This window comes from Somniosus microcephalus, chromosome 19 (genome assembly GCF_052327205.1).
Source record: "Somniosus microcephalus isolate GS21.2 chromosome 19, FLI_Smic_1.0, whole genome shotgun sequence".
Taxonomy (NCBI): domain Eukaryota; kingdom Metazoa; phylum Chordata; class Chondrichthyes; order Squaliformes; family Somniosidae; genus Somniosus; species Somniosus microcephalus.
Window position 1 is genome coordinate 39869744 of NC_141005.1, and position 17619 is coordinate 39887362.

At 39.5% G+C, this 17619-nt stretch overlaps 1 protein-coding gene across 8 annotated transcripts in view; it reads right to left on the reverse strand.

Moving 5' to 3' along the window:
- The window catches only part of clip1a (CAP-GLY domain containing linker protein 1a), a 180035-nt gene that overhangs the window by 85840 nt on the left and 76576 nt on the right, over positions 1 to 17619 (reverse strand). For 7 of the 8 annotated variants that reach the window (XM_085961663.1, XM_085961661.1, XM_085961659.1 and 4 more), the window contains exons 5-9: positions 16859 to 17075; positions 14289 to 14486; positions 12310 to 12413; positions 11892 to 11952; positions 2078 to 2182 (exon numbers count right to left, since the gene is read on the reverse strand). In XM_085961663.1, the coding sequence (XP_085817789.1) occupies positions 2078 to 2182; positions 11892 to 11952; positions 12310 to 12413; positions 14289 to 14486; positions 16859 to 17075 (685 nt within the window). The remainder of the gene's footprint in view (positions 1 to 2077; positions 2183 to 11891; positions 11953 to 12309; positions 12414 to 14288; positions 14487 to 16858; positions 17076 to 17619) is intronic. The other variant, XM_085961660.1, reaches the window with a different exon arrangement.

A 17619-nucleotide genomic window follows, 5' to 3' on the forward strand; every position in this document is an offset into this window, starting at 1 on the left:
CTAGGTTTTCTTTGAAAAAGTATGACTAACTATAGGTGTATGTACATTTCATGCTTTTTCTTTACTTTCAGAGAAATTAATGTTGGAAAGCTCTTCTACGGACCCATGATGACATCTATTTAAGTGGCGAAACAGAGTGGTTCATTGCAGCTTGTGGGTTCCTGCCCTTGGCCATGTTGCTGTGCAATAACATAAAGCAAAGACCAGGTATTTCCATGTGAGCAAAGAAATGTAAACAGAAGGAATTGGTAACTCCTAATGGCCAGTTCAAAGCAACAACAACTTGCATTTATATAGCACCTTTAACGTAGTAAAACATCCCAAGGCACTTCATAGGAGTGCAATTAGACAAAAATTGACAGAGCCAAAGGAGGAGACATTAGGACAGGCGACCAAAAGCTTGGTCAAAGAGGTAGGTTTTAAGGAGCGCCTTAAAGGAGAGGGAGGTGGAGAGGCAGAGAGATTTAGAGAGAGAATGCCAGAGCTTAGGGCCTAGATGGCTGAAGGCATTGCCACCAATGCTGGGGCGAAGGAAGTGGGCAATGCACAAGTGGCCAGAGTTGGAGGAACGCGGAGTTCTCCAAGTATCGTAGGGCTGAAGGAGGTTACAGAGATAGGGAGCGGTGAGGCCATGGAGGGATCTGAACACGAGGATGAAAATTTCCTATTCGAGGCGTTGGTGGACTGGGAGCAAATGTAGATCAACGAGCACAGGGGTGATGGGTAAATGGGACTTGGTGTGAGCTAGGAAACGGGCAGAGTTTTGGATGAGCTTAAGTTTGTGGCAGATGGAAGGCCGGCCAGGAGAACATTGAGTCTGGTGATACCAAAAGTATAGATGAGGGTTTCAGCAGCAGATAAGCTGAGGCAGGGGCAGAGACAGTCAATATTATGGAGGTGGAAGTAGGTGGTCTTGGCAATGGAGAGGATATGGGGTTAGAAGCTTAGCTCAGGGTTGAGTAGGATGCCAAGCTTGCGAACAATCTGGTTCAGCCCGAGACAATGGCCTGTGATGGGGTTGGAATCGGTGGCTAAGGAATGGAGTTTGTGGTGACAACTGCAGAAGGATTGGAATTTGGTCACCCAGCTCTTTCTGCTGCAGTTTGTGCATGGCATGGGGATACCAATGACAATGGTGAGAAAATAACTAAGGAGAAAAAAGCAGCTCATCAAAAAAAACCTCGGGTGTAACGCTGCATCTCCAGATCAATCTGATCTAAAAACAGAGCAACCATGCTCGTCAATGCAAGGTAGCACGTGCACTCCATGATCCCGCAACTGTTGTAACTGGATCATATCTTCGGTGAAATAGATTTCCTCTAGGACTTATGGGGAAATAAGTTTTCTCTGAAAATAAAGTTGGTGCTTCAAAAAGAATGGAGCATATGAAGAGATACATGCTTGCACCAAAAGTATTTACCTGTATAAATACCTTTGTCTTTAAAATACATTTTATTTTTAATTTAATCAAAAACACACATTTAATATTTTCTGGACACAATCAACCATGTAGGTGACCTAGTGGCACAGCACACTGGTACACTAACACACTGCACCACACAGTGGTAGAATGTGGGTTTACACCACTAGTGCCCACAACAGTGACTCCTACTTTCAGCTAGATCTTCAGAATGATGCTATGTGGAGGTGCTTTCCTGAGCCAGTGTGGGGAAAACTGAAGGACAAGTTAGCCTGGGCATCTCGCACAGCTCCCATCAACTGGTTATACAGCACCGTTAGAAGTCGTCTGCGAGCAGACTGCCTGCTTGCCCACTCAGTCAAGACAGGGTGCATGGAGTAAGGAGACCTAAGCTAATAAAATACCAGAAATGCAAAGATTTCTTTAAAAATTAATTGTTTGGTTATTCAACACTTTGGGATGAGATAATGCCAAAATCTCATTCTAAAATAAACCTGAAGCTACTAAAAAAAATTCAATTTTCCTTAGTGCATTGGTAGACTTTTTTTCTAGGGGTCAACCATTACTACAATAAAGTTAATCTTAGCGACTAATAACCAGTTTTGGGTACATGCTGATAAACTGAATGGAGTTCATTGAAACAGTGAAATCCATTACCCTAGTGTCTTCTAACTCCCTCTGGAGTTTTTCAGCTTTGGTCTTTTCAAAGAGCAGGCTCTGTTCAAGCTCCTTAATGCGGGCATGCTCCAGTTTGGTCTGCGTCTGTTAGTAAAAAGGGAGAGGAAGAGAACACACCAGTGCCACCATCACATGCCAGCACGACAGGAGGGAGCCACATGCAGGCTTATCCACCAGCACCTTCTGCCTTTTATAACAGTTAGGAAAGCAAAGGGTAAATTGGACACAAACAGTATGGAAGAAAACAGAAATGTTTAATGGAAAATGGTATCAAAGGTATGCAGAGGAAAGGATAAATGGGGAACAATTAAAGGGAAATACAGTTTAAAAAAGGCAGATTCAAAAGTTTCATGCAGTAAGTGTACAGTTTTAATAGCATAGTTCAAATCAGAACAGTTAATACTTAAATTTTAGTTTAATACTGTAAACCCCTTTGTTGCTTTTGTGTGTTTGAAACAGAATTGGTTTAACTAAACAGAAACATGATTTGCAATTACAGCTAAAGTCAAAACATCTCAATAGATCAAAGCAAAGCAAGAAATCCTTTATACCGTTTTCCTTGATAATTTTTTTCTGGTTGCACAAAGAAGGGTCTTAAATGCACTCGGGTTTGGAGTTGGTCATTCATGCATATAATTGAAAAAATGTAAACTAGTCACATGCCTCCTTGTGAGATCTATATGAAATCATATTAGATTTTTAAAATAATAAGCAATGGGGTGGGGGAGGATTGTGCATGTGGTTGTGTCTGGAAGATCTTAAGAACTTCAATTTTTAAAATATTTCTTTTAACAGCTCAGGTTTCACACACACTTCAGAGTTCAAAGAACATCAACAACACAAAGATGACAAAACACTAAGCTGCGAGAACAGCAGATACAATCGCTTTCTTCAAACTGTTCTTTCTAATAAGGTAATGATACTTCAACAACATATACAAGGGCAGCTCTTGGAAAGGATACGAGTGAGTGCTAGAGCAGCTAGCTGAACCTTTTAAGTCAGAAGGGCTTGCTTGGACCATCTAAGGACCTTCTGGACAACTAGTGTTCTGCTGATACCCACACTTGAAATTTGAGCCAGGAAATAATGGTTTGACTATAAGTTAGGAGTGCCATTCCACGAGAGGGGATGATACAATAGTAACAGAAACAGCAAGTGCCCACGTCTTCAAAGCAACAAATAGATGTGATGGTTCTTTCAGCCTCAAAAGAAAGGAAGTGAAAACTAAAAATGTACCCTACTTCACAGAGTACATCAAGCAGCTTGTTCCATATACATGATGCTTTACTCCCTTAGCAAGATTTCTTTTCGCCTCAAAATTGGCTATGGCGTATAACCCTATATCCATCAGATTATATTGGAAACTAATTGCCCCTTTATGCAAAATTGGGCAGCTATTTCTTTGCTCAACTTATTTTATGCACATACTCAGCATGAGGTACGAGTATTTCATAATGATTTAGTAGCTCAGAATAATCTGCTGAGTTCCTGAAACAAATGTATTTTCCAAGAGAATTTAATCTCCTAAATACTCTGTTGGCAGCACAATATTGACACAAATGAACTGCTACAACTTTTCCTGGTCAGTTCCAAGGTGCTAATAAAGGGTTTAACCTTTAGTTTGGTGAGGTTTTCTTGATGGCCTTCCATGGGAACTTTATAAAGACAATTGACTTGTTGGATAATGTTGAAGCTTTTCAGAAGAGTCATACTGGATTTGAACAGGAATCCAAAGCACTATTCACACACTAGAATAGCAGATACTCAACATTAGAGTTGACCACTGGAACAATGCAATTACAACCAGAGCCATAAGCATCTGCATCAGATAGGTTTTGAAAACAAGCAAGTCAAAAATCACTGGAGGGAAGGCCTTGAGACTCGCTGTAATTTATATTCTTTACAATGAGGCATGGTCTTAGTCCAAACCATAACACTGACTGACAAGTCTGTAACAGATCAAAGATCTGTCCAATTTCAAATTATAAGACGCTCCACATTATATAATTTAAATAATTTAACAAATTCAAAATGGATTCCGAGCAATTTCTTAAGGGAAGCTATTGGTCTCTGTAGCTTGGTATGCAAATAAGGAGCCTGAATTTGACATTGAATTGCATGGGGGAGTGAGGGGGAAATGAACAAGTCCACAACCCTGGTGAGTATACAAGTGCTGTTTTAAAGGGAGTTGTCTGACCTCTGTTTATGTGAATTGCTTAGAAGTACTGCAGACAATCTATTATCAGTATTGTCATTCCACCAAGTTTGGTTGGAGGGGGAAACTCTCACCCATTGTGACAGTGTTGCAATGTTCTATTAAAAAAAGTGAATCAGGAAACAAGTCAGGCAGTCTTTGTGCCTTTAAGCCCTATGTTGATTTACTGCTTTGAGTAATTAAGGATACCTTTTGATGATCTTAACATTAAAGAGCAAAAAATAACTTGCATTTATATGGAAAGAGAAGGATATAACCCACAGGACTTGTTTTCAATTCGCTTTTTGCTTTAAGGGCAAAGTCTAGCAGATGCCTCATGGGTTTCATTTCTCACTTAAAAGCTTTTCATCAAGAATGCATGCTCCAAGCTGTTTAAAATACTGCAGAGAACTAAAGGATTCAGAACCTTTATTTTGAAATGGATACTGCAAGTTAAATGAAATGTTATAATCTACCTAAATCTGCTGGTTGTTGCTCTAAAGCTTCTGCTTAATATTGCTGCTTAATAAACTTGATTCACCCGTCAGCATGGTGTTCACTATCGGTTGGTGTGAGGCGGGAACAGTATTATTTCCAATGCAGATCTCATTGGTTTAAGGGCTCACTGTTCTGGGCATCACAGCTTAGGAAGGATATATTGGCCTTGGAGGGAGTGCAGTGTAAATTTACCAGAATGATGCCTGGACTCCAAGGGTTAAATTACGAGGAGAGATTACACAAAGTAGGGTTGTATTCCCTGGAATTTAGAAGGTTAAGGGTGATCTGATCGAAGTCTTCAAGATATTATGGGGAACAGGTAGGGTAAATAGAAAGAAACTATTTCTGCTGGTTGGGGAGTCTAGAACTAGGGGACATAGTCTAACAATTACAGCCAGACCTTTTCAGGAGTGAAATTAGGTAACACTGCCACACACACACACCCACCCCACCCCCCACACACAGGCAGAAGTTTGGAACTCTCTTCTGCAAACAGCAATTGATGTTGCATCAATTGCTAATTTTAAATCTGAGATGGATAGATTTTTGTTAACCAAAGGTATTAAGGGATATGGGGCAAAGGCGGGTATATGGAGTTAGGTCGCAGATCAGCCTTGATCTCATTGAAAGGCAGAACAGGCTTGAGGGGCTGAATGGCCTACTCCTGTTCCTATGTTTACATTGTGGTCCAATGTCCCAGATTACCTCACGCAAAAAGTCACATTTCAGTTCAAAGAATGAAGGTTTGCCTACATAAGCAAACTTTTGCATTGGGCACAGGAAAAAAGTAACTGAATTAAACCCAAATTATAAGAAAGGTCACCAGCTGGAAAAGCTGGGGTCAGCAAGAACAATGAGTCTTAGTACTCCATGAAAGCACAAGGCACCACATGAACAGCAGCACTGAAGAAGAACCTGGCAGCCTTGCTAAATAAACAAAGCAGGCCATCAACACTGATGAACACAAAACCCTTTTGGCATAAAAGGAGAAACTATTTGGTTCAGCCATCAAAAGGTACTTCCAAGCTGGTCTCTTGCAATAATTCCTATACACTGCTGCAAATCAGGGATACAAGATAAAGAAAATCAAAGACAAAGACATTCAGGTTTGGGCTGATAAGTGGCAAGTAACATTCACGCCACACAAGTGCCAGGCAATGACCATCTCCAACAAGCAAGAGTCTAACCACTGCTCCTTGACATTCAATGGCATTACAATCGCCGAATCCCCCATCAACATCCTGGGGGGCACCATTGACCAGAAACTTAACTGGACTAGCCACATAAATACTGTGGCAACTAGAGCAGGTCAGAGGCTTGGCATTCTGCGGCGAGTGTCTCACGTCCTGACTCCCCAAAGCCTTTCCACCATCTACAAGGCACAAGTAAGGAGTGTGATGCCTGGGTGAGTGCAGCTCCAACACTAGAAGCTTGACACCATCCAGGACAAAACAGCCCGCTTGATTAAGGAGACACCTTAAACATTCACTCCCTGCACGACTGGCACACCGTGGCTGCAGTGTGTACCATCTACAAGATGCACTGCAGCAACTCGCCAAGGCTTCTCCAGCAGCACCTTCCAAACCTGTGACCTCTACCACCTAGAAGGACAAGGGCAGCAGGCACAAGGAAACACCATCACCTGCAAGTTCCCCTCCAAGTTACACACCATCCTGACTTGGAAATATAATTGCCGTTCCTTCATCGCTGCTGGGTCAAAATCCTGGAACTCCCTCCCTAACAGCACTGTGGGAGTACCTTCACCACACGGACTGCAGCGGTTCAAATCGGCAGCTCACCACCACCTTCTCTGGGGCAATTAGGGATGGGCAATAAATGCTAGCCTTGCCAACGACACCCACATCCCAGGAACGAATAAAAAAAATATATAAATTCCTCTGGACTCAACGTCATATACCAAATCCCAGAAGTAGTGGAATGAAAATTCACAGAAAGTGAATTAAAATCTCTGCTGGCAACATCTTCATGGCTGGGGCAAATAAAAGGATAGTGGATTCCCTTTTCAATTTATCTAGTGATTTTCTTTTGCGAGAGCTATGATGACTTCTCTGCAACTTGGGGGGAAAAAATCCAGTGAGTAGCTACAGAACTGAGGCTCATGATGCATGCAGACAAGTCAGTCCTGATTAAAAAGAAAAATGTTTTCTCTCCTGCTCGATCTCTCCCCACCTGCCAAACTTCCAATATATAACAGAGTGGAGTGGCAGACTCAGAAACCAAGAAAACAAACCGTTGACCACTGATCAGAGTACAGAGGAGCCAGCACCAATCATGCACATGGATCTTATGAGAGGCATGGAGCAGTTTTAAAGTTTACCCATGAAAAGATGAATCAAAACCCAAGTGTTTGTATAAAACTCAAAACTGAAGGAGAAATAGCCCATCAATGTATAATTTTCCTTTGTTGCCTACAAAACTTAAGCAAATATCTACGTGTCTTTTTAAAATAAGTAAGGAAAGCCCTCATGAAGTGATGCTAGGGTAGTTATGTAGTTTTTAAACAATGTAACATGTGGGCAGTCATATAACAATGACAGCAAAACTGGTAATAATAAGCCTATAATTGACATGGGGTTTACAGCATAATCACTCGTCATTATAAATATTGCATTTCATTCTGTGCAGCTGTGAAAGCAACATGCATATCAGTAAGTCAATGCTGAGAAAACAGTCACTGCAGTTAGTTCTGGTATTTGTTTCAAAGTAGTGTTTTGGATTGCTCTGATTAGAAACTATTTTAAACATTGGATGCCTTCACATGTTCTACACCATATACCATTCTCTCTATTAATCTAAAGTTCTTTCAGAAGACAACAATCATCTATTTCAACTTTATAGGTTAAAAAGTAAATTATAAATTCAGCACAATACTGTACAAAAGTCCTTACAATCCTGCCAGATAAAGATGTGGCACTCTGGTGCTAAAGCTATCAATATGGTGAGAAATCACTTATGACATCCAATCCATTTTGTTTTAATTCACATTTCAATGTATTCTTTTAAAATTAATTCATTTAGTTACTTTTCTTGCCAATTTTATTTCCTCCTTTCCTGGAATAATTCGATCCTTAAATGGAGTATGGGTCCAGGAGCAAACTCCAGTACCTCACTTGGTTACCATTATTCATGCATGAATTTTGACAGTGAGTCTCAGCCAATCATTTGACCGTGAAAGGCATTCCAGCCAAGCATCATCCCATCGGTCTTCGCCCAACATCCACACTTGCCTACTTTCAGCAGGGGTTACTGGACAGAGATCAGGAGTGGGTAATGGCCAATTCTCCCCTTCCAAAAGGCCAATTGTAGCACCTCTGTACCCCAGCTGAGATCAGCCAACTCTACAGTTCATGGATCGAACCAGGAGCCCTCCTGGTTGGTATGGCTCAACTACTTGCTGGATAAATTCACGGAGCCATTGGGGGAGACAAAATACACCTTTCTAAATGATATACAATGTAGTAATGTAAGAATCAGTTACTGTGCTGTATTGGAATTTGAAATGATCAAGCCATTGGTTTGCCCAAGTCCCTATATATAAATTGGCAACCCATTAATTGTGCTCTCCCACAACTGGTCAACTGTAACTTCTCTTAGTTTAGTTTTGGCCAGTATTTTTTAAAGGCAACAATATCACTTTCTACACTGATGCTCCGAAACAACCTTCATGTTTCCACACATCAATACAGAACCATTCAAGCTTCATATATCACATTTAATCAACACTGCTTTCGAAGACATCCAAAGTTTCCTGATAAAACTGGCAGGCTTTGGTCCAAAAGGTTTCTTAAACTTGTTTCTACAGTCCTCATTTTGCCCATTTCTGTCTCTTATACTAAATTCCGCTTAATTTATTTCATTTGCACATGAAATTTATTAGAACTAATCAGAAAATGTTCAGCTGATTTTTTTCATTCTACAAAAATATTTTTTAAGCACACCACACAATAAAATAGTTCCACACAAAATTTATATTTTTTGTAATGGTTTTAAATGCTATATTCCTACTAATTGGGTCCTTTTCAATTAATAGAATTCCTGTTGAATCTAAACAGTGTGTATGTCAGGAAGTATAAAATCACAACTTCCATTTATAGGTTATTCAAAAGTGACATTCAAGTCCTCCCTTACAATTAAGATTTTTACATCTGATTTTGATTTTAATACTTAAATTCCATATCGATGAAAATAAATGTGGACTGAACTGTATTTGAGATTTATCCATGCTATAATCTTGCAACATGATGTTCTGTTCCTACTTTGCTGAAGTTGATTTTTTTAATATTACAATAAAAGCAAACAATACAGTTTTTGAATGTTAGTTTGTTATCTCATTACAGAGCGTTAAGAAGGGTGTGAGTTATGACGGAAAATTAGATAAGCTTGACCTTTAAGTCTGGAAAGAAGGTGGTTAAAGGCAGACTTCCTGGAAGTATTTAAATTCTATTCTATTCTTATGTTCTAGTACATGTTTCACTCCTCTTTGCTTCCCTCTACTCATTAATATGTATTTTACAGCTGACTTTTTTGCCTTAAATCTAAAATTATAGCTCACAATCCTTCAGCTACCCTTGCCTTTTCTAAGGCAAGTGACATAATAACATCTCAGTAAATCGAGAGATATTTTGTAGTATTGGGAAGCAAAGGCTTGTTTTAAAGTTTTTTTTAATATATCAGGTACAGCCATTCAAACGCTGTGTACCAAAAATATCTGCCAAATACATTAGAAAAGAAAGTATGAGACTTTTCCTTTACTGCAAAGGCCACAGACATCAGAATTATTGAGGACAAATACCAGCAAATACTTATTCCTTTTTTAAAACAATTACGTTGGGGAAAAACTACTAGAAAATTCATTGCAATGTGGGACTCCGTATAACAATGAGGATTATGTTTGTTATATTTTAAGGTCAATTTAGAATGCATAAAAATATAGCATTTACATAATTTTTATTAATCACATTGAATGCTAGTTTTTTTCAATCTGTTGATAAACAAGGAAGATCTCATAAGAGATATGGCATAAATCACATACCAAAAGGCTTTAGAAATATACAAGTGTTTCTTATTTCAATATTTCAAGTCCAAAAATATTTAAAATTTATTGGGAGCATGGAAATGATATAATTCAAAGATTTTTCAGCAGTTTTAAGTGTCATTTCAGAACAGATGGGACAACTGAAATAATGCTTAGATTTAGCAGCAAAATATAACATTGTTATTTCTGTACAAATATGACTTCCAACTCCCAAAATTATGCTGTACCTTCCATGCAGTTACACAAAATATTACAAGTGTAAAATCTGTACAGGAAAGATTTAAGATGGTTTAGATACCTGTCCTTAAATGTACTTGCTTGACATTAATTTGGGTTCTACAGCTAACAGGATTACATTTTCTGCCTGGGAACTGATACCAAATAATTCCCAGCTTTATCTTGCAATTATGTCCCTTTTCAAGTTTAAATAATTAGTGAAAGATTATTAGTAGTTTGCTATTACAGGCTTTGCAAGATAATACATACTAACAATCTTAAGGATTTTCATTTTCAGTTCTTATTAATTCTCCCTCAAATTCTCAGTTTAAAATCATTCCTGGTTTCCATTCCAAAATTGACCAATGAATGGACAGAAGATCAGCGGTTGGCGAGTACAAAAGTAAAAATCCTTGCATTGAGTCTATCCAGTTCTGTCAGCTTGTGTCTGATGTGTAACGTAGTGTTTTCTCGGATCTGTTTTTATACCCAACTACTAATGATGTTGTTTTAAATTAAATTGAAAAATAGTTTAAAATGCATGTACAACTAGCAAAATGTTGGTTCAAACTTTTGGACAGCTCTTTTTGTAACACTGAACTTTCATTTTATTTTAAATCAGATATAAAAATGGAAATGAGTAAAGGCCATTTGACCCACCACACCTTCTCCTTCCACACACCATAAACAATCTACCTTAATATAGACTCTACCCATTCGGAGAGCAAGAAACTTTATGAAATGCTTTAAAATCCAAGTACTTCAGATACAGTGGATCAGTTAGCGGTTATCTCAAAGAATTCAAGCAGATTAAGGAGGCAAGACTGACTGCTTCCAAATCTTTGCTGTCGATTCCTGATCAATTCTGTGCTTTTAAATGATGGCTCCTATATAATACGCTCAAGCATTTTCCTTACTACAGATGTCAAACTAATTAGTCTACAGTTCATATCTCAATCCCTTTTTGAATACCATTTGCTACACTCAACTCTTCTTGCAGTGTTTATAATGGTCCCAAAAATATTTCCCAAAGCTATATCTATTTCCTTCCTCCTGTCCTTGATTTAATTTTTTTTTAATTTTTTTTTTTAATTTTTTTTTTTTAATTTTTTTTTTTTTTAAATAAACTGAACATTTCCAGAGATTTAAAATTAAGAACTCTATATATTCTGCCATAAACCAGCACGAATAAGATTGGAAAGCAAGTCTGTAAACACACCAAGGAAACCCTAAAAGAATTGTTAAAGTAAATTAATTCTGATTCAAAGGACCAAAGGCTGCCAGTTTTATAAGTATATAGTTCACATATTTATGGGATTCCCAAATATTTGAATATCCAAGTTGAATGTAAAGAAATTATTATAAAGCAGCAATAGAACTTGTTAAAAACACACAGAATAAACCCTTGTCCTCAATGGAACACTTGTTTCACCAAAAAGTTAATCACGTAATATGGCACTTTTTGATGAGGGCATAAGGTTATAAACTGTTAATTAATCAACAATTTTCTGCCACCACTGCAGCCACTTAGCCACAAGCGCCATGCTGAATAACCCAATCAGCCAATGGCAATTAATCTGAAAAGTTGAGATATTTAAGCCCCAATTCTCTGTTAATTGGCAATTATCAGCTACTAGTGTGAACTGTTCACAACCTCTCATCCCTTTTCTACCAACAGGTGTTAGTAAAATTGTTCAGCGTCACTGTTCTCTAGTTATTTAAGCACTAAGTTTTTTTTTATATACACGTGATAGGTATTCCCATCAGCTTCTGAACCACACAGTCATGGTCTTTCATTCAGGATATCTGCAAATCAGTAGGTTGTTTACCTCTAAATCACCTTTGGTAATGGACTCTTCCTCTACACGGAACTGAAGGTCTTCCACTTTCCTATTGACAAAGACAAAGAAGTAATTGCTGAAAGAGCCAACCAACACTCTCTTAGGGGGAAAGAATATCATATCCTGAGGTATTGAATGTTCAATTTTAGGAAGGAAGGTAGGAAGGAACCTATACTCAGAAGACAAGCATAGTAGAAAATTGCTGTTGTAAAATTGTGTTTGCAGTTTCAAGGATAACTGAGCTTTGAGTTGGTTCATATCAAATAAAGCTTTGTTTGATCTACAGTAACACTGGTAACTCCATATAGAATAGTTTTTCTACAAGCGGCAGTATATTTTTATAATGTACATTTACAAAAGAAAGTCACAATGATAATACTTCAAAATCCAGGTTAGTAACTGGTACCTTTTTTCCTCTTCTAACTGGTTCAGAAGCTCCACCTTCTCTCTATCGGCAGCCTCAACCAGCGCTCGTAACTGGTCCATCTTTGCCTCCATCTCCAATACATACTGCATGAAAAGACTGAAACTTTAACATTGTGGGAAACTGCAGGAAGTTCATTAAGTGGCTCCAACATTTCCCATCACTAAACTGGCACACAACATATTAAAACCAAATGCTTTGCATCATGTGCTTTTATGAATGTAATGTCAAGTAACATTAAAAAACAGATTTTACATTGCTATTTACTGGGTTATTTAATAAAAAGACATATGCAACAAGAACAGCTGAATATTGAAACTAAGTGGTACTTAGTGCAGACTATTTGTGCATGATAAATCCGATTGTTGCAACCGTTGATTTCTATTGATTATTATCCCACATCCATTACAATTGACAAACAGCCTACTTCGTAGAGATCCGGGGGGGGGGAGGGGAGAAGGGGGCGAGGGAGACGCGAGGAAGAGAGGGCAAAAGCAGGGGGGGGGGGGGTCGCGGGGTGGGTGGGGAAGTGGCGAGGGAAGAGGAGGAACGCACCCGCGAGTGCTCTCCCTTCCTGGCTTGGCATCCGTTTTCCTTATACCCATTAGTGGTGTGCCGTGGGATATTCTTTGTTAAAGACACTGTATAAAAGTTTATCTTAAATCATCACTACATGATCACTTATGTAATGTTACTGTGGCATATTTGTCATGGTAATTGCGTTGATCCTCCTGCCACCAAATGCAACTGCCGCCTTCTGGAGTTAGTTTTGAGTGAACATATACACCAGTGGTACAATGACCAAGTTCATATGTACAAACTCAAAACGAACGCAGGACCTCATCTTTAACTGTCCTCTTCATATAAAATGCTTTATTTAAGAATAGTGCATATGTATAATGAAGTGAATATCCAATATTTCATAAAATGCAACAAAGGAGATAGCTTCTAGTCACCATACAATAGAGCACCTCTTAATCTATGGAGGCATCTACAACACAGCCCATGCTACTCCGCCAGGTGGAGAAGGTTGCATGGTGATGAGTAGTATAATTAGGATGGAAGGACTGTGAAAAGGATGATGGAAAAAGGATTTTATAAAGAATTCAGTTTAAAAATAAACAAACCAGACAAGTACAGGACATACAAGCTTGTGACGAGTTAAAAATTAAGGAAGCAAAATGTTCACATTTTAAAATAAATCACCCGGAAAGCAACTTTTGGCTGTTATGAGTTTTCTAACAAATGCCAACCTTGACCTATAACATTTTAAAGAATTAGGTGGATAAATGGCCCTCAATAAGACGACCAAGATGAATCTTTATTTCTGAAAAGTAAAATCCGATGTCAAATGTGGATTTTATTTTCTGAAAAATTTCACTGCATTTATTCTCAACGAAGTTTTCCAAGGGTCATCTATCTTTCTTCCAAGAAAGGTTATGAAGAAACTTTCACTGAAAAGTCATTCACTCTTTCTAGTAGGTATGCAGCTTTATGGAGACCTAAAATGTCCTTCCTGCTAATCTGGCTGTAAAAGACCTGCTCATGTGAATGATCGTTGGATACCATCTCTAGGTTATAATAAACTTAGTTACATTATATAATTAATTTGGTTTCCAAGCATGGAAATTATGCTGATCTTTAACATTACATAATGGTAGAAGCTGGAGATAGATTTGGACACAAACACATTACACCTGATCCTGACACCAATGTTGCTGGTCCTCATGAAGCCACCTTTTTACTGGCCAAAATAGAGCATCACCTCTTAGGAAAGACACTTAAGTATTTCTAATCCAAAAGACTCAATAGTATATTGTTCCCCATCAAATCTATTTTAGTTTCTGACTCTTGTAGTGTCCATCATAAAGTAATTATAAATCTTAACATCTAATTTTCTACTGTACATTCTAGAAATGTTTATAAAGCCAATTAAGCTCACTGTCTCAGTAAGTTCTTACCTGTTCATGACCTGTTCGAAGTAATGAGAGCTCCTGTTCAATTTCCCCAACATGACTAGTTGCCTTAGCAACTTCTGCTCTTTCCAGGTCTCGTTCAGCCAGAAGCTGCTCAATGTGCTGCTGCTTTTCCTTTAAAGCCTCCTGTAATGCAGTGGTGCCTGAAATTTTTCTTGCATAACGGGAGGATGTTTCCGTTAGCTGGAGAAAATGTTCGACAGCTCAGTCATTATAATGACAGTTAAATGTGTTTATTATAGCAGATTCCTTTTTGACTGTAAAATTCATTTCCCCCCCCCCCTTTGTTGCTCAACTCTTCCCCTCTTCTGTATTGCGATCTTCTCTCCAACAGCTTAGCTAGGATGAGTGGGTAAAGCAAAACTGTGGGCTACTCACTGACAAATATGCTCTATGACCTGGTTGGTTTAAAAAAACATACTGACCAGACAACGAAAAAGGAGACAGAAAAAAATCAGTGGTCCTTATCCACATCAACTACTGGCTGGTTGCACTGAGAAATACACAAGCAGTTAGTCTACCAAAGAACACAGTACAGATAACTTTCATTGAGATTTAAACCTTCAGTGAGTTTTGAGCTGGAGCAAGTACGTAACCACTGTGGACTGAGACAGTTAAAAAGTGCTATTGTAGGTGAACAAGTAAGGAAGAATTTGGAGTTATTTTAATAACCCAGAGGATAAACCAATTATTTGGCTGTAATTTGAGCAGAGCTCTTAGTTTCTTATACTGACATTTTACATAATCAAATATAGTAGGGAAATAAATTCAATCACCCAAACAATGTGAATGCCTATTATATATTAAAAATCACAACATTCCAAGGGCACTGCACTTGTAGATGGCATTACGAGCATAAAGTTACATTACCTAATGTCACATGAGAGGGCCACCGAAAGGAAAAGTTAATCACACACCTTGGGAATAACACGTGATGAACAAAAAGAAATAAAACAACAAAACTAAGGAAACATTAAAAATCGAAGCAGAATGTTGGAACTGGATAGAGGAATGATAAGATGAATTTAGGGAGTGAATTTAAGTGGCTGGCCATAAAGGCAAGTGCGACCAGCCACGGCCAATCGCTGACTGAATAGCACAGCAAATTGAATATAGCAAAGTCTCATATCTGAAGCTACAGACAAGGTAGCCAAAAACAATATTGACAATGCTAAACTCAAAAGTGCAAACAGGATTCACAAACACAGTTGAAGATAGTGAGAATTCCAATTAAGTGCAAGATGTACCACAGAATGGAGAAGAAATCACAGAACACAATTACAAACCCACCGCACACCGACATTAAAATGGCTACTGGCAACTCCACCCTCCACCCAACAACTGAAGGAAAAGTAGCCCCAACCTCTCTCCCTGTTGAGGCAAAGTTATCACTAAGAAACCCCCCCACCACAATGAGGTAAACATCCCTTTGACTCTCTTCCTCCCCCCCACCCCCCATTTCTTCTTGCCTCCCACCCCCACCTTCTCTTCCCCCTGTCTACCCCTCCCTGCCGAGGCACAAATCGTCAGCCTGGTTTCCCCCCCCACCCTACCCCCACCAGACTGAAGCTGGGGAGTGTTAACACATCCTCCAGCTGAAGTATAATGAGACCTTGATACCCCAGTGCGGAGGCAAAAGCAGCAAAAAGTACCACCCCGCCCCACCCCCCCAACCAGCTGAGGTGAGCACCGTTCTGCCTCTCTCTCCGGTTTCTCCCCTCCTTCTCTTCCTCTCACCTTCCTTCCTCTCTCTTTCTCCCCCGCCAACCCCCTCCCGCCGAGACACAAATTGGCAGCCAGCTTCCCCAACTAAAACTGGCTGCTGGCAACCCTCACCCAAACTGAAGCAAAATCAGTCCCGTTGATGCAAAAACAGCAGAGAAATTCCCCCATCCTTGCGGAGGCAAACTCTCCCATTCGCATTCCCCCCTCTTCTTCCCTCCCCTACCTAAACCCCCTCTCTTGCCATCCTCCTTCTTCCCCCTCCCCCTGCAAATCAATGACCTCCTTCCCCCCACCCCACCAACACGCGTTGAATCAAAAGTAATTCCCCAGCCCATCACTTTTGAAGAAAATTGGTAGACTCCCCCCCAAACTCTGCTGAGGCAAAATCCACTTTTGCTCCCTTCCTCCTCACCTCACTGCCCTCCCATGAGCCCCTCTCCTTTTCCCCTTCTCGCTTCCCATTTCTCACCTTCTCTCATTCCGCCCTTCCTCACCCCTCTTTTGCTCTCCCATCGCTCCTCTTCCCCTTCCTTTCCCTGCCCTCATACCCCACCCCATCATCTCCCCCCGTCCTTACCCCATTCTCTCCTCCCTTCTCGTCCACTTCACCCACTCCCACGTCCTCACCCTCTCCACTCTCCCATACTTTCTTTGCCAATCTCTTCCTCCTCTCCCCTTTCCAAAAATGCCCTTTATCTGACTCCCCGTATACAACACCACAGGAGATCAACTAATATTTTTTATGAATATATCTTAAAATGTAACATTAAACACCATTTACAAAACGGCTAGGACAGATTAAACAAGTTGAGATTAATGTAATTCCTTACCAATCCTGAACGACTAGGTCTACCACCGACAGAAGAAGCTACAGAGCTCAAAGAGCTGATGGATGATGCACTAGGACTGCGCTTGAGATTTGATGGGGTCGCTACCATTTTTCGTACATTTGTCTTGGCTTTAGCTGGCGTCGTCGAGGGAAATCCAATTCTGCTAACCTTGTGAACTGGTGCAAACAGACCATACTTTGTCTGGCATTGAAAATATCTGACAAAAGGTAAAAAGTATTCTTTTTAATCTTTTTTTAAAATTAGTGCAGTAAACTTCATTTTTTGTAAACTTACTTAATGTTGTCCAATGGAGATAGGGTTAGTGCCAACAATGCCCTATATAAAAAAAGGCAACCCTGTACCACTCCCATGTTATGGAAACAGCTCAAATATGGATTAGTAATAAATTAACAGAGTAACTGTTGACAAGGAAGCCGGTGACACCATAATGACCATTGACAATACAGTTGTCACTAACTAAACTAATGCTCATCATATATAGTCTTGTATGCTACTTTTTTTTTTCTTTAAAAGGCATCGTCCAGGTGCAATTTACATTACTTGATTACTTGCCATAGAGGGAGTGCAGCAAAGGTTCACCAGACTGATTCCTGGGATGGCAGGACTGTCATACGAGGAGAGATTGGGTCGACTAGGCCTGTATTCACTAGAATTTAGAAGAATGAGAGGGGATCTCATTGAAACGTATAAAATTCTGACAGGGCTAGACAGACTGGCTGCAGGGAGGATGTTTCCCCTGG